This window comes from Ursus americanus, chromosome 14, assembly GCF_024610735.1.
Source record: "Ursus americanus isolate L20-20 chromosome 14, mUrsAme1.1.p, whole genome shotgun sequence".
Classification (NCBI taxonomy): Eukaryota; Metazoa; Chordata; class Mammalia; order Carnivora; family Ursidae; genus Ursus; species Ursus americanus.
Window position 1 is genome coordinate 71,742,879 of NC_142140.1, and position 25,698 is coordinate 71,768,576.

General features: G+C 47.8%; 1 protein-coding gene across 3 annotated transcripts in view; it reads right to left on the reverse strand.

Moving 5' to 3' along the window:
* Positions 1 to 5,549: 5,549 nt before the first annotated feature.
* The window catches only part of NT5M (5',3'-nucleotidase, mitochondrial), a 36,555-nt gene continuing 16,406 nt past the window's right edge, over positions 5,550 to 25,698 (reverse strand). Inside the window, exons 4-5 of one of the 3 annotated variants that reach the window (XM_045778285.2) lie at positions 7,755 to 7,887; positions 5,550 to 6,374 (exon numbers count right to left, since the gene is read on the reverse strand). In XM_045778285.2, coding sequence (XP_045634241.1) covers positions 6,232 to 6,374; positions 7,755 to 7,887 — 276 coding nt within the window. In that variant the 3' untranslated portion in view covers positions 5,550 to 6,231. Of the gene's footprint in view, positions 6,468 to 7,754; positions 7,888 to 25,698 lie in introns of all 3 variants that reach the window. The other 2 variants (XM_087867703.1, XM_045778287.2) reach the window with 2 other exon arrangements.

Genomic DNA, 25,698 nt, shown 5'->3' on the forward strand with positions numbered 1-25,698 from the left:
TCCCACTCCCCCTGCCTGTGTTCCTTCTCTGTCTGTCTGTCAAATAAATAAAATCTTTAAAATAAATAAATAAAACTCTCTCTCCTTCTGCCCCCCCGCACTCCTCTCTCTTCCCCCCCCACATCCCTGCAACTGCACCCCCTAACTCGAACCAGCCCTTCATTCCAGCAGATGGTGGGGCGCCAGGAGAGACAGCAGGCTGCCTCCCCACCAGGAAGTCAGAGGTCAGGGTTGGCACAGAAACCTCTGGCCAAGGGCAGCAAACAGCGCAGGGGAGGACACAGGTAAGGTGCCTTGTAGGAGCCGCCGAGGTCCAGGGTATCTGAGAGATGCAGGCAGGGGCAGGTCAGGAAGGGTCTTCCTTGAGTGCGGACGGGTCTCCACCTTCCTTACCCTCAGGGAGCCCAGGCTGGCCCGGGACCTGCACAAACTCCTGACTCGGAAGCAGGACGACGTCTCTCTTCAAGCCCCCTGAAGTTCTTGACGGTGGCTGGTGTGTGACGTTTGCGGCCAGAGACAGGGTATCCTGCCCACGAGGCAGGCTGGACAGGGGGCCTTGGCCTGACCCTCAGGGCCCCCACCTTGTCCACAAGAGCCCAGGCGTTAGGGTCAAGAAGAGCTGGTCCAGAAGGGCCAGCAGGGAGCTCAGGGACTTTGGCCTTTCCTTCTCCTTTCCCTGCAATTGCCTGTGTACTCACCACTCTCGTCCCCTTCCCCGCCCCACCCCCACCACACACATAATTTCAAGAGTGGGCTGTGCTGCCACCTGGTGGCCGAGCCAGGATAGGCGCCCTGGTTCCCATCAGAGCCGCCCGAGCTCACCCCCTCCGACCCCAGGGGGCGCTCCCGACCACCGATTTCACCATCTTGTTTGACAGAGCAAGTCCGTTTCCTCCAGGGAGCAGCGGCATCGTGAAACAAATGTCCCTATTCCCTGCAACCCTTTCTCATGCAATCACGGAAGCTGACCAACTCCGGAAAAGGCTGAGAGAGAAGTGTCTTTGCAAAGGTCCCCACAGCAAGCTGGTGGCAAAGCCACCCTCCAGATTCCCTGCTCCCAGGCCCTCCCACTGCCAGGCTGCCCTCTGGGTCTTGCCAGCAGGCTCTGGGAGCTGAGTTCAGAGCCCATCTCTGCCCACTGGGTGGCCCGGGGCTCGTCCACTATCCTCTCTGAGCCCTGCTTCCTGGGCAGGTTGCAGGAAAAACCAAATACACGTAAGCCAAAACTCCATAGATAAGCAGATACGTGTTTGTTGTTAACTATAACTGATAACTATTTTTTTAATTGCCAACTAAAACTAACGCAGCCTCTTTCCTCCTCAAGTGGTCTTCTTTGGTCTCAAGTATTTAACTCTAAGTCCTCACTCCCTGGAGGGACTGATATACCCCTCTTGCTCTTCAGAGGGTCTCCCTCATTTCCATCCTGGCCAAGAGGACGTCTGGATCCAGGAGCTGGCTTCTGCTGGGGGCGCAAGTCAGGTCTCTTGTCTCCTGCTTTCAGGCCGTCAGCCTCACCTGCTTGCCCTACCGAGTCCCTGCTTCAGGGATGATGAGGGTCTGCCCTTGGCCCCAGGGCCACTTGGCCCCTCCTTGGTGGCCACCTAATGAGTTCCCAGCCAGGTCCTCCTCCATCTTCTGCACCCCCTGCAGAGGCATGCAGGGACCCTGAATTCATTCCCTTTCTGTGCCAGAGGGAGAGCCGGGATCTTGGGGGCCACCTCGGTCTCACCTGCTCAGTGGCTCCCCTCCTTGTGAAACTAGCCTCCTCAACCAGCTGGGTTAGCTGCTGGAATTTCTAACATCTCTCTCACACCCCTGACACACACACTTGTGAGAGGGTGGAGGGGGGTCCCTTCCCAGGAACCCTGCCCATCCTCGCTCTAGGTGTGGTCACTCATCCCAGGACCAGCAGGCCACTTTCTCTCTAGTGGGGACTGACCCAGGCCATCTCCTCCTTCTTGCTCACCCCATGGGCTTCCTGGTCTAGACAACACGTGCCTGCCTTTCCCTGGGGCAGTGGGACTCCTAGCTTGGCCGGAATGGCAGGAGTGCAGGGGAGGACCACTGGCAAATTGGGGGCAACAGGTTGTGTACCAAGTGTTGTGCAGGCTCTGTCACATTCGTCTTTCTGCCTGGCCTGCAGGGCAATCAGTGAGCTTCCCCCCAACCTTGCCCCCTCCTCCTCCTCCTTCTCTTCCTCTTCTTTCTCTCCCCCCCTCCCCATACCCCATTCCTCGGGCTTGTGACTGAGGGCCAACTCAGCCAACTCTTCTGACTTCTAGGCAGTGCACAGTTCTGGCCTGAACCTTTCCCACCTGCCCTTGGGTCTGCTGCAGGCTGAGTGCCTGAATACTCACCTTCAGATGGAGGCCCATCCCTCGAGCACTGACTAGGCTTTCACCACGGACACCTGAGCCCTTAGGGAATTCTGGATCGGAGGACAGTGTTGTGTAGAGGTCACAAGCCCCAGAGCACAGTCGCCTGGGCTACAATCCTGGTGGCACCACTGACCCGGCATGGCCTCGCTCAGGACCCCTGACTCTGCTGAGACCACAGCCCCCCATCAGTTAAGTGGGAGTGACTCCAAAGAGGGCAGTTATGAGGCCATAGAATGTGCTCGTTGGCCTCTGGAACATGGTAAGTGCTAAGGAAATGATCGTTACTAAGGTTATGTTATTGGAGTGGGTCCCAGTGGGGACACCGTGACCCAGAAGAGTGAAGAAAGTACACTGAGTCTGCCTAAAACCCCTGGCTGACCTGGAGGCCGTCGTTCTTTCCAGGGGGCTCTGATCCTAGGACCCAGAACATTTCCAATCTTTTCAAAGGGGTAAATCTCCACTACTGACCAGGGCCACCTCATCTCAGGGCAGGACAAGCTGGCTTTCCTCCCGGGAGGGAGGACTTCCTTCCCTGCAGTCCGCTCGATGGTTCTAAAGCAGAACATATGCTTCTCAGGTTTTGAAGAAAGTCACCTTCATCCCAATTGTGTGTATCCCATTCGACAATAAGAACAAAATTATGAAGCCTCATAGTCCTGGCCTCTGTCATCGGCTGTTGCAGGTGTCCCTCCCTCCTGGCACAATGAGGGTGATGACGGGCCCCACGACAGAGTGAGGGCCACGGGGCAGGCAGCCGTCCACGCTGGTTACCTGCCCAGGATCCAGCTCCCACCTCCCCTTTCTCTTCTCCAGTTTCCAGTTCTGCAGCTTTCTCCCTCCCACACCCGTTCCTGCTCCTAGGAACACCCTCCAGCCCCAGGGCCTCTGCACCACCTTCCCTCAGTGAAGAGGGCTCTCCCCTCTTCTACCCACACCTCAGGCAATGCCCCCTGCTGGAAGGGGCCTCTCTGGGACCTCAGGCAGGCCAGGGCCCCACTCCACTTTCCTCCATGCGGCCCCCAGACCGCTCCTGGAGCGCTGGTTACAATTACAGTGAGTTCTGGATGGCTTGTCTGGTGGGGCCACCTTCCCAAGCACTGACTAAAGCATCTTGGCCCCACAATTATTTTTTCTCCTTTAAACTAGGCAGCTGAGGTGGTGAGTGCTACCCCAGGGTGAGTGATCCTCGGTGAGCAAAGAATGAAATCAGTGATTTGTAGGTCTGGAGTTTTTAAACTGGCCTTTAAAGCTCCTGCTGGCGATCCATTGAAAAGGAAAGGTTTCGGAAGACCCGGAGCACCGCATCTTTGCCACAGCTCTGTGAGAAGACCCAGAACCAGGCCCCACCACAGGCTGGGAGATGACAGCAAGGGCTGGCCCATGCGAGGGAAGGAGTCTCCGAGAGGGGGCTCTGTGCTCTGGCTTCCCACCCCACCCCTCCTCAGGCCCATGGCCCTAGAGCTCCCTGCAGGTCACCAGGGCCCAGGAGCAGGGGGAGGAAAAGGCTGCAGGTGAGCAGGCAGAGGGGTCTCACTGCCCCCAGCAGGGCACAGTCGGGAGCAAGTGTCTCCCTGTGGCTGAGGTGGCCTGTCCACCAGACGTAGGGCCCTAAAGCTGACCTCGGGGGGAACAGGCTATGCCAGCAGCACCAGCACTCATGGGTCCGGTGACACCAGCACGAAGATGAAAAGGGGATTCCCTTCACCCCTGCCATCACTACACGTCCATACACCCCACATCCCGACCATACATCCCAACATGCCTCCCGCCCCATGTGTGGGACACTCCCTGGGGAGGAACCAGATGTGGCTGAGAAAAACCTGATGGGATTAAGTTTTTTGTTTTGAGGACACCAGGCTAGGTGGGTCTGGTTCACTGCTGTGGCCTCGAGCTAGCATCAACCCCACGAGCAGCAGGTGCTCCGTGGTCCTCCTCCCAGCCAGAAGGTCAAGTCCAGGGAGAGTGTGGTTCTCACCAAGCCAGAGGCTGCAATACCCTGCCAGTCCCGAGCTTTGGAATCCCAGGGGATCCCCGCATGACCTCTTAGGGGAGGGCGTGAAGGCTAGGTGGGCAGGCCTCTGCTGGTGGCTGGGGCATGGAGGCCACAAGACACAGGCCCAGGAAGAAAGTACGTCATGCAGGTGACACGGTCTCCTGGCCCTTACACAGTGGCCTTGTCCTCAAGTGGGCAGCAACAGAGGGTCCCCGGGGAGCAGCTGGGGAGCCAACCCTCCAGGGTCTAACTTCCTCCCAGAGCCACAGGCTGGGATGGCTGAGACCCCCCCCCCCCGGACACTGCCCTGCTTGGTCACGTGATGCATCCCAAATTCACTCCTCTTAGAACAGGACCCGCAGAGCCCCCCCAGCCCCAGGGCTACAGCCACCGAGGTGGGGCAGCGCTGTGGAAAACTGCCTTTGACCAAGCAGACAGTCCTTCCTTCCTCATCAGAATGAGCAAGCTGGCCTGAGAGCTGCAAAGCCAAGCTCAGCCAGCCCGAGCTTCAGACACTTTCCCCTTACCCTTTCTCCCACTTGACCCCACCCCTTGGGGCAGCCCAAGGGTGCCTGCCACAGGGGCCTCCCAGGAGGCCCGCAGAGATGGGACAATTAAGCGTTCTTGGCAGGGCAGTGATGGGGAGGACAGCAGGGGAGCAGCCACAAGTGGAAGGGGGAAGGCCTTCAAGAAAGCCTGGGGAGGTGATGATTGGTTCAAGTGGCCACTTCCCAGTGGGCTGAAGAGGACAGAAACCGAAAAGAACAAAAGGAAGAGAATGACATCACCCGGCCCCCTCCCCACACGACTCCTGGGATCTCATTAGGAACTTGGTATGGAAGAGGAGCAGAGAGTGGGGGTCCCTGCTCTGAACTGTGTGGGGCAGGAGGGGCTGGAAGCCGGGAGGCATGCATGGGAAGGAGGCACGTGAGGGGGTTACCAGTCAGTGTGCTGGGGGGCCTACCCAGGGGACCACCATGGTCACCAGCTCCTCCCTCAGCCCATTCCTCCTTGGTCCCACGCAGCGCCCGTGGTGAAGTGGGTGGTGAGGTCTTCCTCAGCGCCCTCAGCAGTGCAGGGGGCCACCCAAGTACTTACAAGATGTGCAGCTGGGTGCCCAGGGGCCAGACGCCAGAGGATCTCGGGGCAGGGGCTAGAGGGGGCGCCATCCTCGGGCGACACGTGAACCACATTTATTTTTCAGGCCTCCAACAAATGTTCAAGGCTGCTGACTGCTGGGCCCTGAGCAGGGCCCCAGGGACAGGGGTATGGGAAACCTCTGAGCCAGTCCAAGGCAGGGCGGCGTGCGGTGCCCCCAGCACAGAGCCTGGCGTGCCCTGGAACTCGGGGAGTGGTTGCTGAATCCACGGTGGGTCCCCGGGGGGAGCGGGGACGAGGTGGGAGGGCAGGGGAGGAAGGGGCTGCAGCCCGGAACGTGAGGGCTCGTCCCACCTGCTCCTGCTCGCAGCCCTCTCACCCCGGAAGCACCTCACTGCCCGCACCCTGGCCGAGGGGCCACAGACCCAATGAAGGGACTTCCCTGAGGGATGGGGGCAGGAATGCTGGCCCTCGGCTCCTTCCAGTCTGGAGCGCCTAGTCCTGGGCAGCCTGGCTGTAGCCTGAGGTCGGCCGGCACCACCTGGCTGGACGTGTCTTGTCCAGGGCCCCTGGGCCAGCCCTGCCCCGAGATCAGTTTAAGGCCTGGCAGGGCTGGGGAGGGCAGGGAGACATGCAGTGTTCCCGGGGCCACGTGAGAGGGAGCCCCCCAGGGCCAGAGCACTAGCCCGCCCGCCCCCCAGGCCCTGAGCTGGGAGCCCTGAGGTCAGGGGCCCCGGGGAGAAGCCCAGAGCACAGTCCAGCTCAGCGGGGCCGCTTGCTGTCCAGAATGGCCTTCCAGTCGTCCGCCCACGAGTGCAGCCTGCGGCTGGGGGGCTGCAGCTGCACGTGCCGGTTGTGGCAGGCTGTGAAGAGGATGTGCTCCCAGCTGGGGTTTGGCTCGGCCCCTGTGGGCGGGAAAGCAGCGCTTCAGTCCGGTGCTGGAGTCCCCAGAGCGTCCTCAGGCAGCAGCTTGCTTGCCTCTCGGAGACGCGGCTTCCCTGTCGGTAAAGCAGTGGCTGCACTTGCACCTGTCTCATGGGAGGTGACCGGGATTCCGTGAGACGGCCCACGGGAAGCACGGGGGGGGGGGGGCGGCAGATGCACAGCGCTCGGGGACTTCTGTGCTTGCCATCACCGTGGACCATCCGAGGCTGAGCCCTGCTGATGCCCGGCCCTCCCCCTCTCACCGGGGCCAGCTCCACGGCTTACCGGCTCTTGGCTGTGGGCCGCACGGGCTCCCCTAAGTCTCCACCCCTCATGTCCACCTATGCACACTGGCACACCGGTGCTGTTCCTGCCCCTCAGGTTATGGCCCGACTCACTGGCTCCCCCTGCACAGGCCTCTTCCCTGCTCCCTGTGGCTGGACATAGAAGCGGAGCAGGGGCACTGGGCCCCCCATGTGTCCTGACTCTCCTTGTGAAACCACGTGGTTTGGGAGGTCAGGGGTGGGCACACCCATGAATTCTACCTTCCGGACCACTGTGACTAGTGCAGAGATGGACATGCTTCCCGAGGCAGCTCCAAAAGCCATTAGGGAAGCAATGTTCTGTATTCTCCCACTGAGATGTCCAAAAGAATAGGATTTAACCCGAAACTGCGGATGGCTACCAACAGGAGAGAGCTTGCCTGTGTACAAAGACAAACCAGAGCAGAGCCAGGAGACCAGGAAACTGAATTTGGGCTGATGTTGTTCCAGGTCCTAGATTCACCGTGCCTGAAGCCTTCCTACCCCACCTTTTCAGGTAGATGCACTGATAAATTTCCTGTCTCCTTTCTAAGCCAGTTAAAGGTTTGCTTGCTTGCTTGCTTGTTTGTTGAGAGGGAGACACCTATAAGCAAAAGGGATAAATACAGTTCCCAAACCACCTTCAACTAAAGAAACGATGCTTTGCTTTTCTGTTTTACATAGTAGGTTCACTTCAAATTGCTCTTGGGGAAAAAATGGCTTTGCTGCTAAAACAAAAATATTTGAAAGCCAGTCTGGCCCTCATTTTACATAAGAAAGGCAAGGCTTCAAGGTGTAAAGGGACTCATCCAGGCCACCCAATGAGTTACCCCAGGATCTAGGACCTGCTTCTCCTGACACCCAGCGGCACCCCTTCCAAGGCTGGATGCTGACAATAACCTTGTCTTCCCCGTATGGAAGGGGCTCAGCACTGGGCTGGAGTCTGGAGGACTAATACGCCGCTGGTGATCACGTAGGAACCACTCAGGACAGGGGTCATGAGGCCAGCCCTGCATGCTGTTTGTCTCCGTGGCTCTCAGCTCCACACTTGCTCCTCACCTGCCGCAGGCCACTTGCCTGTGATGTCTGGCCGGTCATCTATGAGAAGGTCGGCAGAGACCACCGTCTTGTCTGTGGCCAGCACAATGTGATCCAGAAAGTCAGGGCCAAAGTGCTTCTCCACCCAGGCATACTGGAACACAAACAGGGAGGGGGAGAAGAGAATGTCGTCAGACCTGGGCACAGACAGAGCTGGGGCCCAGTCGGGTTTTCTCCAGGAAGAAGGGCCACCATCAAGGAGATGTGATGATACCACTGGCGGCAGACAAAACTGACAGTCCAGAGATGGTGTGGCTTGTCCATGTCCCTACAGCTCCAATCCTGCACAGCACCACCTGCCCGTGCCTGGTCTACGCAATCCAACACTCATGCCCCGAAAGCCTCCTCTGTTCCCCATGTGTGTGCACTCTGTTGGCCTCTAGGGACAGGCGAGGGGGGACAGAGCTCAAAGACACGTTGAAGCAATTCATTAGATGACATGAGGGGAAACTGCCGCCGAGCAGCAATCTGCAGGGCCCTGACATGTGTGCGGTGCAGGGCAGTGCATAGGCAGGAATGGCCCGGGGCTAATGTTTCCAGCATACCTACTCCACAAACACTCGGCACCCATCATCTTATCTCAGCCTCAAACAGCTGATGCAGCAGGCAGCATGCTCTTCATTCAGTCCCTTATGCACCCAGTGTCTACTGAGCATCCGTGAGGAACTGGGAGCCCCCAGCATGTAGGAGAGAGGCTCTCATGCAGCCCCCATTCTAAATGCAGCACACAAACAGACAAGCAAGTCCGGGTGGAACAAGGGCTCCCAAGTAATACAGCAAGGAGCTCTGACAGGATGGGGAGAGAAGGCCTCTCTGAGAAGCGACATCTGCAACTGGCTGGGCATGACATGGCAGAGCATGGGTATTAAAGGTCTAGAAGGTTCCACACAGAGAGAACAATGCGTGCAAATGGTGTAGGGCAGGAACACACTCGGGTGTTTATCTGAGGGGCTGGAGTACAGAGAAGAGGGGAGCAGGAGGAAAGAGAGAGGGGGAGGGGGCAGGTCCCGTGGGGCCTCACAGGCTATGGTGGGGAGATACTCCTTGTTCTAAGTCAGCCGGGCATCCATTACAGCTCAGTTTCACGAACTGTCTATGGCGAAGGGCTGGTTGTTTTGTTAATTCCCAATTTATTGTGGACCCCTTTGTCTCTAAGATATGAAATCCATGTCTTCTGCCCATTTCTTGGCTGGATTTTTTGGGCTTTGGGTGTCGTTTGATAAGTTCTTTTCTTTAAAGGAGACATACGAATGGCCAACAGACACATGAAAAAATGCTTAACATCACTTGGCATCAGGGAAATGCAAATCAAACCATAATGAGATACCACCTCACACCAGTCAGAATGGCTACAATTGACAAGTCAGGAAAGGACAGATGTTGGCGAGGATGCAGAGAAAGGGGAACCCTCTTACACTGTGGGTGGGAATGCAAGCTGGTGCCGCCACTCTGGAAAACAGTATGGAAGTCCCTCAAAAAGTTAAAAATAGAGCTACCCTACGACCCAGCAATTGCACGACTAGATATTTATCCAAAGGATACAAACACAGTGATTCAAAGGGGCACCTGCACCCCAATGTTCATAGCAGCAGTGTCCACAATAGCCAAACTATGGAAAGAGCCCAGATGTCCATCAACAGACGAATGGATAAAGAAGATGTGGCGCATATAAATACAATGGAATATTACTCAGCCATCAAAAAGAATAAAACCTTGCCAATTGCATCGACGTGGATGGAACTAAAGGATATTATGCTAAGCGAAATAAGTCAGTCAGAGAAAGACAAATACCAGATGATTTCACTCATATGCGGAATTAAAGAAACAAAACAGATGAACATAGGGGAAGGGAAGGAAAAATAAAATAAGACAAAACAGAGATGGAGGCAAATCATAAGAGACTCTTAACTCTAGAAAACAAACTGAGGGTTGCCGGAGGGGATTTAAGTGGGGGGATGGGGTAACTGGGTGATGGATAGTAAGGAGGGCACTTGATGTGATGAGCACTGGGTGTTATATGTAACCAGTGAATCACTAAACTCTACCTCTGAAACAAATAATATACTATATGTTAATTAATTGAATTTAAATAAAACATTTTTTCTTAAAGATATGAAATCCAATCACGTGGTTGGATGCCGCATCCATGTCAAATGGTCATGAAAGTTTCCACTCACATCCAAGTTCTGTGTTTCTCCAGCTCCAAACACGGGTTTCATTTGGGAAAATGACTCTAGATGTACATTTTCAAAGGGTCATGGTGGTGAATCAATGCCGTACAGACAAACTGAGGCTCAGAGAGTTTCAGCGAGTGGCAGAGCCCCATCAACACTGGGTTTGGACCCCCAGAGCCCGCACCCGGTGCCCACTACCGTGGGCTCTCCAAAGTGACCTGCCACTTCTCCTAACCAGGTCGTGCTGGTCATGGAGTCCCCAGCAAGTTGTCCAGGCCATCCACGGTAAAATGGGGATAGTAACAGCATTGCTTCACGGGACTCCTTTGGGGATTCAATGGGGAAATGTACATAAAAGTCTTATTAGCACAGTGCCTGGCACACAGAATACACTCAGTATGAGGCTGCTGGTCTTACCTCTCCTCTCCCGTGGTTCTGATGTGTCTGAGCTATGGGACCTCAAACGAACCACTCAGCCTTCTAAAACTCAGTGTCTTCACAGTGTTGTTGATGTGATTACATTAAATCTATGTAGGACTCAGAGTAATGCCTGACACACAGTACTTACTTGATAAATGTCATTACAGTTAAACTTTAAGAGCCCCAAATCATATATAAAAAAGCTACTAGAACAAGTAAGTTTAGCAAAATAACAGGATACGAGGTCAATACACAAAAATCACTTGTACTTCTATACATTTGGATATTGAAATAAAAGAAATAATACCTTTTACAATAGCACCAAAAATATGAAATAGGTTGACTACACACTCAGAAATAGTTCAGATGGTAAATTCTATGTTATGTGCACTTTACCACAATTGTCAAACATTTATTTATTTTTCTTAAAGATTTTACTTATTTATTTTAAAGAGAAAAAGTGTGAGCAGGGGGAGGAGCAGAGGGAGAGGGAGAGAATTTTCAGGACCTTTATTTGCAAAAGCCAAAAGCTGGGAACACCCCAAATGTCCACCAACTGGCAATGGGTAAACAAATGATGGTACAGTCATACAGTAGAATGACATTCAGCAATAGAAAGCAATACACTATTGATACATGCAGCAACGTGGATGAATCTCAAAAGCTTTATGCCTTTGAATGAACGCCAGACACAAACTGTATGAGTCCACAGTAGACGACGTTGTGTAAAAGGCAAAACTGTAGCAATGGAGAGCACGTCAGCAGTTCACTCATACCAACGATACCCAGAGAGGGAAGGCACAGGGAACAGGGCTGACTGGAAGGACACAAAGGCCCACTCTTCCTTAAAATTCACTTTATTTTTTAAGAGCAGTTTTAGGTTCACAGCAAAGTTGATCACCAAGTACAGAGAGTTCCCATAGAATTCCTGTCCCTGAATATGCACAACTTCCCCTATTACTGACATCCAACAACGGGCTGGGGTCTTTGTTACACTCAAGGAACCTACAAGGACACATCGTTATCACCCGAAGTCCATGACGTACACGCGGGTTCACTCTTGGTGTCGTACATTCCATGGGTTGGGACAGAGGTGGAAGGACATGCATCCACCATGAATAATTTCCCTGACTTGAAAGTCCTCTGCTCTGCATTTATTCATCCCTCCCTCCCCACTAATCTCCGGCAACCACTGATCTTTCTGCTGCCTCCATAGTTTTGCCTTTTCCAGAATGTCACATAACTGGGACCATGCAGTATTGTAGCTGCTTCCGATGGGCTTCTTTCACTTAGTAACATACATTTAGGTTCCTCCATGTCTTTTAATGGCTTGATGGGGTTTTTTGTTGTTGCTGTTGTTTTAGTGCTAAGAATATTTCACTACCTGGGTGCACCACAGTTTCTTCATTCATGTGGGATATCCTGGTTGCTTCCAAGTCTTGGCTATCATGGATTAAAACTTCTGTAGACATCTGTGTACAGGGTTTTGAGTGGACATACATTTTCAACTCATTTGGATAAATACCAAGGAGTGTGATTGGAAGATCATACAGTTAAGAATAGGTTTAGTTTTATAAGGATGTGCCAAACTATCTTCCCAACTGGCTGCACCATTTTGTATTCCCACCAGCAATGAACGAGAGTTCCTGTTTTTCCGCATCTTCTCCAGCATTTGGTGTTGTCAGCGTCCTGGATTTTGGCCATTCTAATAGGTGCAAGTAGCATCTCACTGTTGTTTTAATGTGCGATATCCTAATGACATGGGCTATTGAACACCCTTTTATGTGCTTATTTGCCATCTGTAAATCCTCCTTAATAAGGTGACTGTTTAGGTCTTAAGACCATTTTATCACCAGGCTGTCCATTGTCTTATTGTTGAGTTTTCAGAATGATTTGTATATCTTAGATAACAGTCCCGTAACAGTTGTCTTTTGTAAATATTTTCCCCCACTCTGTGGTCTGTCTTCTCATTCTCTTGACATCATATTTTGCAAAGCAGTTTTTCATTTTAATGAGGTCAGCTTATCAGTTATTTCTTTTGTGAATTGTTCCTTTGGTGGTGTATGTAAAAAGTCATCATCATGTCCAAGGTCATCTAGACCTTGCTATAAATTGTCCACTAAGCACTGCTTTCACTGCATCCCACAAATTTTGATAAGTTGTGCTTTCAATTTCACTTCTAGATTTTTTTTAGATTTTTTAATTTATTTGTTTGACAGAAAGAGAGACAGCGAGAGAGGGAACACAAGCAGGGGTAGTGGGAGAGAGAGAAGCAGGCTTTCCACTGAGCAGAGAGCCTGATGCGGGGCTCAATCCCAGGACCCCAGGATCACGACCTGAGCCGAAGGCAGACGCCTAACGACTGAGCCACCCAGGCACCCCTCACTTCTAGATATATTTTTTAAATTTTCTATTGAACTCCTTTGAACCATGTGTTATTTAGAAGTGTGTTGTTTACTCTCCAGGAATTTTTGGATTTTCCAGCTATCTTTCTATTACTGCTGTCTAGTTTGAGAACATATATAGCATGCTTTCTATTATTTTAAATTTGTCAGGTGTGTTTTGTGGCTCAGAATGTGGTCAGCCTTGATGAGTGTTCCGTGTGAGGTTGAGAAAAATACGTATTCTGCTGTTGTCGGATTAAGTAGTCTATAAATGGATATTATATCTAGTTGATTACTGGCATTGTTGAATGCAACCATATCTTTACTGATTTTCTGCCAGCCGAATCTGTCCATTTTTGAGAAAGGGATGTTGAAGTCTACAACTGTACTAGTGGATCACCGAATTCTCTTCGAAGTTCTATCAGTTTTCGCCTCACATATTTTGACACTGTTGTTAGATGCATACACTTTAAGGATTAGCATGTCTTCTTGGAGAAATAACCCCTTTATCATTATATAATGCCCTTATTTATCCACGATAATTTTCTTTGGCCTCAAGTCTGCTTTGTCTCAAGTTATTATAGCTACTCTCACTTTCCTTTGACAGTGTTAGCATGATATATCTTTCTCTCGCTCTTTAGTTTCGATCAATGCCTTTATATTTAAACTGTGTTCCTTGTAGACAGCATAAATGTGGGTCTTGTTTTTTTTTTTGATCCACTATAATAATCTGTCTTTTAATTTAGACCATTTAGACCATTGATGTTTAAAATGATCGTTGATATGGTTGGATTAATATCTGCTGTATTTGTTACCATTTTGGACTCTGCTTTTATTCTCTGTTCTATTTCTGTTCTGTTTTCTACTCTTTCCTTTTAATTTTAATTGATTTAAATGAGCATTTTCTATGATTCCACTTTCTACCCTTTCTCAGCATATCAAGAAGCATGTACTTTTTTTTTCTTTTCCAAGTGGTTGGCCCACAGTTTGTAATATACATTTGCAACTAACCCAAGTTCACTTTCAAAAACACATTGTGCTGGTTCACAGATAGTGAAAGTACATTATAACAACAACAACAACATATTCCTAATTTCTCCCTCCCATCCCATGTACATATCATTGCTGTAATTCATTTCACTTGCACAGAAGTTATAATCATCAAACACACTGTTGCTAATGCTATTCTGAAAAAAACTGTTGGATGAATTGAAACTGAAAGTTTTTATTTTACCTTCATTTATTCTCTAATGCTCTTTCCTCCTTGATGTAGATTTGAGTTTCTGACATATCATTTCCCTTCTCTCCGAAGAATTTCTTTTAACATTTTGTGCAAGGCAGGTCCGAGGGCCACAAATACCTTCCATTTTTGTACGTCCAAGAACATCTGTATTTCTCCTTCACTTTTGAAAGAAAATTTTGCTGGAGAAAGAGCTGTAGGTTGGTGGGGGTTTTTTCCCTCAATACTTTAATCATTTCACTCTACTCTCTTCTTGTTTGCATGATTTTGGAGGAGAAGTCAGATATAATTCTTATATTTGTTCCTCTGCAACTAAGATATTTTATTCCTCTGGCTTCTTTCAAGGTTTTGTCCTCATCTTTGATTTTCTTTGATATAGTTTGAATATGATATGTCAGATATAATTCTTATATTTGTTATAATTCTTATATTTGTTCCTCTACAGCTAAGGTCTTTTATTCCTCTGGCTTCTTTCAAGGTTTTGTCCTCATCTTTGATTTTCTGTAGTTTGAATATGATATGCCTAGGTATGGGTTGTTTTGTTTTTGTTTTTCCTATTTGTCCTGCTAGGTGTTCTCTAAATTCCCTGGATCTGTGGTTTGGGGTCTGATATTCATTGGTGAAAAATTCTCAGTCATGATGGCTTCAAGTATTCTGTTCCTGTCTCTCTTTCTTCTCCTTCTCCCTACTTTCTGGTATTCCTATTACATGGATGTTATACCTTCTCCAGTTGTCCCATGGTTCTTGGATACCCTGGAGTTTTAGTTTTTGGTTTTTTACACTCCTTTCCCCCTTTGCTTTTCAGTTTCAAAGTTTCTACTGAGCTATCCTCCAGTTCAGAGATTCTTTCTTCAGCTATGTCCAGTCTACTTAACAAGCCCATCAAAGGCATTCTTCATTTCTGTTACAGTGTTTTGATCTCCAGCATTTATTTTTTACTCTTTCTTCAAATTGTTTGCTCTCTCTTCAAACTGTGTTGCCTTTTAGTATGGCTTGTAACTTTTTGCTGAAAGCTATACATGATGCACTGGATAGAAGGAACCGCAGTAAACAGACCTGTAGCAATGTGGTAGTGAGGTGCGGGGGAAGGGGCAGCATTTTCTAGTCCTGTGATGAGGCCTCAGTCTGTTGATGAGCCCATGCCCCTGGACTGTGAGCCTCACTGGTGTTTCACGGTGCTTCCCTCTTAAGTAGGATAGGATTGCTGAATGGGCTGGAGGTAAGGTCCAGTAAATTCTGATAAAACTCCAGCAATTTAGGCTTTCATAAAACAGTTTTTGTTGAGAATAGGCCTTGTTAAGAAGAATAGAATATTCTGGCATAGTTCAAAAGAGTTACTTTTTCCTTCCCCTACCAGAGCACAAGGGAATTTTTTTCCCCTGAGCTTTACTGTGAGAACTCCTAAAAACTCACAACAGTGTGCTGGGTCCCCTATGACTGGGGCCTGAGAGGAAGCATTTCAGTGTGCTGAAAGTGTATCTCTATCCTTTAAGGAGGTTAATTTGTTGAGTTTCAATTACATCTTAATAAACAATGCAAAAAAATTTATAGCAATAAGGGCAAATTTTAAGGCATTTGAGATTTCTGCTAAATTGCCACCCAGAAAGGTTTTATGTTTTTTTCCATCAGCCATTATCTGAAAATGCAAACATTTACCTAATACTAGTTAATATAATTTTTAAACAATTATCCCTAATAGGAAAAAAAAAATCACTTCAAGCGTAATTTCTTTACGAATAAAGTTAAGTGCTCTGTGCATTCGTTCACTGTAGGTTTTTGCCTTCAGGGAGCTTTCTATTCACTCCATTGCCTGTTTATTTCTGGGGTGTTCACTGTTTCCCATGGGTGTAAGAGTCATCCCCATGACAACAGTTAAGTCCACTTGGGTCTTTGTCACTGTCTTAGTGTGGGTCCTCCTTATAGCCCATCTGAATCCCCGTGGCAGGCTCTGTGTGGCCTCCACTGATGAACCCCCTGTACTGCTGCAGCGAGGGTCCAAAAACACCGATGGGATTTATGACAGCTTTGCTTAAATATCCTTCGAAAGCCTCTAAGTAGAAACTCCTGATTACCAAAGGCCCTGCCTGCCTATTCAGTCTCATTTCTAGCCCCTCCCCTCTCCCCACAACCTCCCCTCAGCACCATCTCCCCCCCCACGCCTCTCTGTCCTTACCCCCCACACCCCACACCCCCACCAAGATCCCTGGAATTCCTCTTCGCCTTTGTACACGCTCTTCCCACCACTCAGAACTCGCTCTCCCCCTTCTTTGTCTTCTCATTGCCATGACTCAACTCAATTCTTACTTTCCCCAAGAAGCTCACCCTGGCCTCCTCCTCGTGGGTGACCACAGAGACTGTGATGCAGAGTGATAACCACCTATCTTCCTAAAGCAGAGATGGAGCATTTTGTAAGCACTGTAGCAGACTGCTCAGTAAATGTTTGTTGAAATGAATGCCAACCCAAAAAGCATTCACATTTTTATTGCAAAAGTAGTGGCTTATCAAAGAAAATTTGGAAAATCAAGGAAAGTTAGAGAAAAAAACAGCTATAGTTGACTATATTTCCTTCCCTTTTATTATTTATTATTTTTAAAACATAGTTCTAATCAACTGTATAGGCAACTATATACAAAACTTATTTTTGGGGGTACCTGGGTGGCTCAGCTGGTTAAGCATCTGCCTTGGGCTCTGGTCATGATCTCCAGGTCCTTGGATAGAGCCCTGCTTTGGGCTTCCTGCTCAACAGGGAGTCTGCTTTTCTCTATCGCTTTCTCTCTCCCTGTCTGCCCCTCCCCACCACTCATTCTCTCTCAAGTAAATGAATAAAATCTAAAACAAACAAACAAAAAACCCTTATTTTTCTGGGATCCAAGAATGCAGAAAAACTGATCAACCATAGAATTGTCCAGGCTTTCTGGTTTGAGAAATGTGTGTTGAAGTTCATTCTTTATTGCTGGGCAGGAGAGTTTGGGGACAGATAGAAACAAGAGGATGACACTTACTGCTAGCAAGCATAGTGCTAGGTGGTTTATGTAAATTTCTTCCTCAACTTTATTTTTTTAATTTACATTTATTGGGATATAATTGACATGTAACATTGTATAAGTTTAAGGTGTATAATGCATTGACTTGATACATTTATATAATGCAACATGATTGCCAATCAATTTTCTTTAATAATGCCCATGGAAGGTATTACTGACAAGGAAGCCAAGTCCCAAAAAGGTGAGTCAAGAAGCTCACAGGTGGGGCCACAGATCCAAAGGTGAAAGTGTGACTCTCAGGTTCAGCCAGGGCCCAGCAGGGTCAGGTGTCTGAGGGACACCTCTAAGGAGAAGTCAGGGCTTGGACAAGCATCATTCATTACGTTTATTAGCTGCTGTTTTGGAAGAGAGACATTGCTCATTATTCACCGGATTACAATTTCAGTTCCTAAAAATACCTGGGGATAAAATAGTTCAGCCCAGATGAATGTAGAGCTATCCAAGTGTTGTCATTCTTAAACCAGAATCCAATGACTGAAACTGAATCCAAACTACATGTTAGCAGGAGAATCACCAGAAGGACTTTCAACGGAGGTGATCTCTCAAGACCTAGTCTTATGAGCAAGCTCATAAGACCAGTCACTGTAGGAGTGAGGAGTTCAGTGTGAAGATGATGAACGGGGGGAGGTGGGTGCTGATGAGGATGGTGCTGAGAAAGGACAGGGGGCAGAACACCCTGGGCAGCTCCCTGACACCTCCTCACAGCCCTCTCAGAGCCATGTGGGTCCACAAGCAAAGACACGGCTCAGAAACGAAGATCTGTGAGTTAGACGTGATCCTTGCTCTTCAAATGTTGGGTGGGATCCCCCCTTAAGTCCTTCTCTGCTCAGATGAGCAGATTCCAGGACAAGCCTCAAATCACGGAGGGGATGTAAGTCCTGGGAGATGGTGGGGACTTGCCATTACCCAATGACAGGTGTCATCATTACTGGCCTACTTCATTTAGTGACAGAGGTGAAAAACGGTGCCATAAAGCCCAGGATTTCTAGAGAAAGTGCCTGGACCCAGAACCCTGTACAGGTATCATGCACTTCTGTCCATAAACCCAATTAAGATGGTAAAACAACCACATCTAAGCATAAGAACAGGGTTGGTTTTGGAACTATCAGCCATCTGAACAGCCAGATTTTTTGGATACAATTCACATACCATAAAATCTACCAATTTAAAGTATACAATTCAGTGGCTTTTAGTTTATCCGCTATACCAAAACATGGCCTACCTTGCTAAACGTTCCATGTGCACTGGACTAGAAAACATATCTACTGTTGTTGTGTGAGGTGTTATATAAATGCCAACTTGGTCAAGCTGGCTGCCAATGATTGGTCAAGGCTTCTACACCCTGACTGATTTGGGGGAGGGGTCTACTTACTCTATCAGCTATTAAAACAGGGATATTAAAGCCGCTGATAAGAATTGTGAATTTGTCTATTTCCCCTTGCAATTCCATTAGTTTTTTTTTAATTTTTTTATTTATTTAAACGAAAACAAACTGTTCACCCATTTCTCCCACCCCCTTACCTCTTAAAACCGCCGATCTGTTCTCTGCATTTATAAGCTTGGGTTTGTTTGTTTGTTTGTTTTTGGTTCTGTTTGTTTGTTATTTTTTAAATTTTTTAAAAGATTTTATTTATTCCTTTGAGAGAGAGACAGAGAGAGCACAAGCAGGGGGAGAGGCAGAGAGAGTGGGAGAAGCAGACTCCCCGCTGAGCTGGGAGCACAATATGGGGCTTGATCCCAGGACCTGGAGATCACGAGCTGAGCTGAAGGCAGACACTTAACCATTTGAGCCACCCAGGCGCCCCTGTTTGTTTGTTTTTAGACTCCACATATAAGACATAGCATACAATATTTGTCTCTCTCCGTCTGACATTTCATTCAGCATGATACCCTTGCGGTCCATCCGTGTTGTCACAAATGGCAAGATTCCATTCTCTTTTATGGCTGAAATCATATTCCGTTGTATATAATAACAAAATTTCTTTATCCATTCATCCATCAATGGACACTTAAGTTGTTTCCATATCCTGGCTATTGTAAATAATTCTACAGTACACATAGAGGTGCATATGTTTTTTTTCAAATTAGTGTTTTTGTTTTCTTCGAATAAATACCCAGAAGTAAAATTGCAGGATCATATGGTAGTTTTATTTTTAATCATTTGACGACACTTCATTCTGTTTCCCACAGCAGCTGCATCAATTTACATTCCCACCAACAGTGCACAATAGTTCCTTTTTCTCCTTATCCTCTCCTGTTATTGCTTGCCTTTTTGATAACAGCCAGTCTAACAGGTGTGAGCTGACATTTCATTGCGGTTTTGATTTGCATTCCCCTGATAATTAGTGATGTTGTGCTTCTTTTCACGTACCTGTTGGCCATCTGTATATCTTCTTTGGAAAAGGTCTATTCTGATCCTTTGCCCAGGTTTTACTCCAATTGTTTCATTTTGGGTTTTTTTTTTTTGGCTTTTGCTACTGAGTTGTATGAGTTCTTTATGTATTTTGGATATTAGTCCCTTATCAGATGTATGATAAGTAATTGTTTTCTCTCATTGAGGAGGTTGCCTTTTCATTTTGTTGATGGTTTCCTTTGCTGTGCAGAAGATTTTTAGTTTGATGTAGTCCTGCTTGTGTTTTTTTTTGCTTTTGTTGCTCATGTTTCGGTGTCAAATTCAAACCATTGACAAGATCTATGTCAAGGAGCTTACCATCTATGCTTCTTCTAGGAGTTTTATGGTTTCAGGTCTTACATTCAAGTCTTTAATCCATTTCGAGTTAATTTCTGTGCATGGTATAAGATAGAGGTCCAGTTTCATCCTTTTGCATGTGGCTGTCCAATTTTCCCACCATTTCTTGAAGAGACTGTCCTTTCTCCATTGTATATTCTCGGCTCCTTTATCATAAATTGACCATATATGCATAGGTTTATTTCTGGGCTCTCTATTATGTTCCATTGATCTATATGTCTGTTTTATGCCAATACTATCCTGTTTTGATTACTACAGCTTTGTAATATAGTTATAAATCAGGGAGTGTGACACCTTCAGCTTTGTTCTTCTTTCTCAAAATTGCTTTGGCTATTGGGGTCTTTTGTGGTTCCAAATTTTAGGTTTGTTCGTTCTAGTTCTTTGAAAGTTGCTATTGGAATTTTTATAGCGATTGCTCTGAGTCCGTGGATTGTTTTTGGATAGTATGAATATTTTAATAATATGAATTCTTTCAATCCATGAGTACAGAATATCTTTACATTTATTTCTGTCTTCTTCAATTTCTTTCATTAATGTCTTACAGTTTTTAATATACAGGTCCTTCACCTCCTTAGGTAAATTTATTCCTCAATATTTTATTCTTTTTGATGCAATTGTGAATGGAACTGTTTTCTTAATTTCTCTCGTAGTTCATTATTAGTGTAAAGCAATGCTACAGATTTCTGGGTATGATTTTGTATCCTGTAACTTTGTGGAATTTATTAGTTCTACCAGTTTTTTGATGGGGTCATTAGGTTTTACTATATATAATATCAGATCATCTACAAATAGTGGTAGTTTTACTTCTTCCTTTGCAATTTGGATGCTTTTTATTTTTTTCTTGCCTGCTGTGGCTAGGACATACAATATTATATTGAATAAAAGTGGCAAGAGTGAACATCCTTGCCTTGTTCCTGATCTTAGAGGAAAAGCTTTCATCTGTTCACCGTTAAATATAACATTACTTGTGCATTTATCATATATGACCTTTATTATGTAGAGGTACATTCCCTCTATATCTGCTTTGTTGAGAGTTTTTTATTAATGTGGATGTTCAGGGGCACCTGAGTGGCTCAGTCAGTTGAGCAACCGACCCTTGGTTTCATCTCAGGTCATGATCTCAGGGTTGTGGCATTGACCCCCATGTTGAAATCTGTGCTCAATCTGGAGCCTGACTGAAGTTCTCTCTCCCTCTCCCTTTGCCTCTCCCCCCGCTCGTGCTCTCTCTCTCAAAATAAATAAAATCTTTTTAAATAAATAAATAAATAAATAAATAAATAAATAAATAAATAATAAAATGGATGTTGAATTTTGTCAAGTGCTTTTTCTGCATCTATTGAAATGATCATATAATTTTTATCTGTTTTGTTAATGTAGTGTATCCTATTAATTGATTTGCAGATGTTGAACCATCCTTGCATTCCTGAAATGAATCCCACTTGATCATGGTGTTTGATCCTTTTAATGTATTGTTGAATTCCGTTTGCTAATATTTTGTTCAGGAATTTTTCATCTATGTTCATCAGGGATCTTGGCCTCGAGTTTTCTTTTTTGCGGCATTCTTATCTGGTTTGGGTATCAGGGTAATGCTGGCCTCGTAAATGTGTTTGGAAGAGTCCCTCCAGCCCCCTTCTACTTTTTGGAAGAGTTTGAGAAGCACTGGGATTAACTCTTCTTTGAATGTTTGGCAACATTCACCAGTGACGTCGTCTCGTCAAGGACTTTTTTTCGTTGGGAAGGTTTTGATTACTGACTCCATCTCCTTGGTAGTAACTGGTCTGTTCAGATCTTCTATTTCACCATGATTCAATCCTGGAAGGTCGTGTTTCTAGGAACTTATCCATTTCTTCTACATTGTCCAATGTGTTGGCATATAATTATTCTTAGCAGTCTTTCATGATCCTTTGTACTTCTGTGGTATCACAGTTGTACCAACTCTTTCGTTTCTGGTTTTATTTGAGACCTCTCCTTTTTTCTTGGTGTATCATTTTTCTATCCTATAGAAAGCTGTTTCCTTTTATTTCACTTTATCATCACTTTTATATATAATTTACATACCATAAAGTTCAGCAATTTAGAGTGTACATTTCAGTGGTTTTTTTAAGTAATCCCCTATGTTGTACAACTATTGCCTATCTAATTCCCAAAAGTTTCCATCATCCTTCCAAAAAACCCTATGCCAATTACCATGAACAGCCAATTATTTTATAAATAGTAGTTTGGGCCAAAACATACCATGAGCCCTGGTTTTCGACCTCTGGGTAGCACACAAAGTGGAAGGTACCCCCAGAGAAAGTTCCTGAAATGCTGGAGTGTGGCTCTCATTGCTCTTAAAAGAACCTGTGGTTTCTGCTGGTGGCAAGAGAAAGTGATGCACATTTTAGTGTAAGTCTGATCAGAGGTTCAAGTTCTGGGAGCAGTTGGACAATTTGGTGTCAAATGTGCAAAGAAATTAAATTATCTACATTTTTTTATTTGAGTTTGAGTGATGAAGAGGCTCAGGGATGGGGTGGAAATGTTTAACATTTATTCTTAAAATCAAACACGGCATCTGGAAGACATATCATCTGGAGACCAGACTTCAAATGAAAAGGACATGTCCCACACTGTTACATCCAAGCATCTCACTTAATCCTACTTGGGATCACTCACCTCGTTGAATGAGGAAAAGTAACAGTAAAAAGTCATGCTCGAGCATGAGGAATTTAACACGGATTTTTTCCATCTCTTTGGGGGAAAAAAAAACTAGTAATATCATGCTAAGTTCTGAGTCAGGTGGAATTAGAGAAGGGGGTCAGCATAGCACGGACGTACAGAACACAGGGTCTGGAGCCAGGCTGCCCAACCCTGACTTACCATGTCCTGCTGCCAACCTTGGGCAAGAGACTTAACCTCTCTGTGCCTCAGTTCCCTCAATCTGTAGAATGGGGATAATAACAGTACCTACTTCAAAGGGCTGTTATGAAGGCTAATGGATCATTACAGGTGAAGTCCTTGCCTGCATATCCTACCAACGCATGAGTTAGCTTACTGAGCAGGTTTGAGTTTAAAATATCAGCAAGCCCCAGGCAGAAAGAAGGTTCTGATAAACGGAATGGCACCTAAGTCTGACTCTTTAGGTATGATAAAGAAGGTGACCTCTTAGCAATTAGGCTTCCCTCCTTTGACTGGGTCTCGAGAGGAATCAGCTAAGGAGAGAAACTCCCACTTTGGCTGCCCATGGCTGGGGGGGGGGGCAGGAGCAGAGGGAAGAACTCTGTGACAGATCTGGGTCTTGAGCCCCCACTGGAACCCCCATGAGAGCAAAACATCCATCCTCCATTGACGTCCTGAGAACCAGCCCCAGCACCCCCCAACCAGAGGCACCAGGCAGAAAAATCGACAGCACCCGTCTGCCCCCAGCCTCGACTAGCCAAGAATACAAGGCCTGTCTACCAGGGATGGGGGGGTGCATGGATAGTGGGAGACAAGGTGGCTGGGGCTATTTTAATCCCTTCACAAGATAGCGACTGTCTGCCTTCCCCACTGACTTAGTTTCAGGTGTGTGTGTGTGTGTGTGTGTGTGTGTGTGTGTGTGTTGGGGGGGTGACAACATGGCTGGGAGATGAGCTTGCACCCCAGCCTGATCCCAACCCCACAGGCTCTAGGGCCATCAGCCAACACAATTCACCCAAAGTTCCTCAAACATACTCCGCATTTTGCTGTCTTCGTGTCTCTGTTCAGCGTCCCACTTCCTCCACTGACCGACCGTACGTGGCCCGGCCTGGCCCCTGGGTGGGGAGGGGGCTCTGCCGGCCGCCAGCACAGCAGCAACACTATGCCCCTCCCTGCGGTGCGTGTCACAATGTGCCCTCCTTGTGGGGGCCAGGAATTCTAGCTCCCGGAATCTAGCCTATGGACATAATCACATGAAGATGACTTTAGCTCTTCGTAATCATGTTTTTGAAGACTATTTGGTGACAGAAAAAAGGCGAAAACTCCATTAAGGAAGAAAAGGACACTAAACCACATAAGATTCAAGTTTTGTTAAAAAGTACTTATTATGTTTAATATGCATCAAAGAAAAACTAGAAAGAAACACCTCAAAACACCAACAGTGTTTCTATCAGTAGGTGGTAGGTTTGTAGTTGGGGTTTTCTTGCTTTTTTTCCCCTTTGTTTGGTCAGGGCATCCACCACCCACTATCACGGCGCCCCTTCCTCTGATATCGGCACCTCAATTTTTCTCCACAAAGACCCCTGTCCTTAATGGGACGTCAGTCAGGATGCCTACACTCGTGACCTGAGTTCAGGTGGTAAGCCTCCCTCCTGGGAATGTGAATCCTGGGCAGAGACACCCACAGATGGAGAACGAACGGGGCTGTGGTCTCCTGCGAACCCACATGCTCGGGGAGACCGTCCCATCGGCTCTGGCTCCCAACCTGCCTGTCAAGGGGCTGCTCCTTCCGATTCTCCTGTGATTCTCTGAGCAAACCAGCTGCGTCCTAATAAACTCTACTTTTGTTCCAGTTAACCGGACGCCGCTCACATTGCTGCAACCGAGGAATCCCAAGGGATATCCTCTTCCCACGTGTTCACTGGACTCTGAACCCTCGGCAGTGAGCATGCACCGCTCGTGGGAGCCGCTTGGGGCACGGGCTCTGGGACGCATGGCTCCGGACCAAACCCCACTGCCTCTACGATCGCTAGACCCAGGAGACAAGCTGCCTCACCCTCTCAGCCTCCTTCTTCGTCTGTCAGACCAGAGGAGTACCCCGTTTCACAGGGAGCTGCCGTACTGATAATAAGATACAGGGCCTGGCGCATCAGAGGCATCCGATAAATGGCGAACATTATTACTAAGATATGTTTGATAAGTCTCTTCCCAGCAAATGCATCTATTCATCCAACAACAAATCCTGAGTGCTTCCGGCACGCCAGGCACGGGGACCCACAGTCAACAAGACAGACACAGTCGCTGTCCTCATGGGGCTTGTGGTCCGCCGGGGAGACAGACAGGCAACAGGACACAGGCAAAGATGTAAACCCGTTTCAAGTGTTTATACAGGAAACAAGGGCTGAGGAACGGAATAGCAAGGCAGAGAAAGAATAAGCTTTAAGAGGCGGTCAGGAAATGGGGGTGGGGCCGCTGAGTGAGGCCTAAGGGACGAGGAGGAACGAGGAACGCAGAGGGCCGCACATGTGTAGGGGCACGAAGCATGTCCCAGAAACAGGAATCGTGAATGGAGAAGCAGGAACTTAGGATGATGGGAGAGGGGGCTGGGAGGCGCTTGGCAGGTTTTGGCGAGGAGTTCGTGTGTGTATATGCATATATTTTTAAAATTCTATTTGAAGTGCGGTGGGAAACTGTTATGAGGTTTCAAGTAGGGGGCTGACCTGATCTACTTTATGAAAGGCCGCCACTGGCTCTGGGTGGAAATGAAATGAACAGGGGGTGTAGAAGTCTCTCTCAGTGGTTCTGGGAAGAAACGCTAAGGTGGTGTGATGGAGAGAAAAGGAGGCGGACACCAGCTGCCCTGAACGGGACACACGACTTGCTCATGCCCTGGGTGTGGGGGTAAGAAGGGCATCACCAGGATGGCTCCCTGGCTTTCAGCCTCAGAGGCTGGTGGACGATGCCATGTACTCTCAGTGTACTGAGAGGGGAGGGACGGACATGGGACGGGGACGCCAGTAGCCCAGGGACAAACACACGAGGTTTGAGTTGTCCGGAGCTCCGAGGGCAGTCCCGGGCTGAAGCCACACAGGGGGGATGGTGCGCATAAAGATGGAACCTGGAGCGGCAGGAATGCATGGATGACAGCCATCGTATCCCTCTTCCCCCGACAAGTGCTGGATGAGCACCCTGACGGCCCACTACAACCACGGTTGAATCAGGCGCTCTGGCTCGATAGT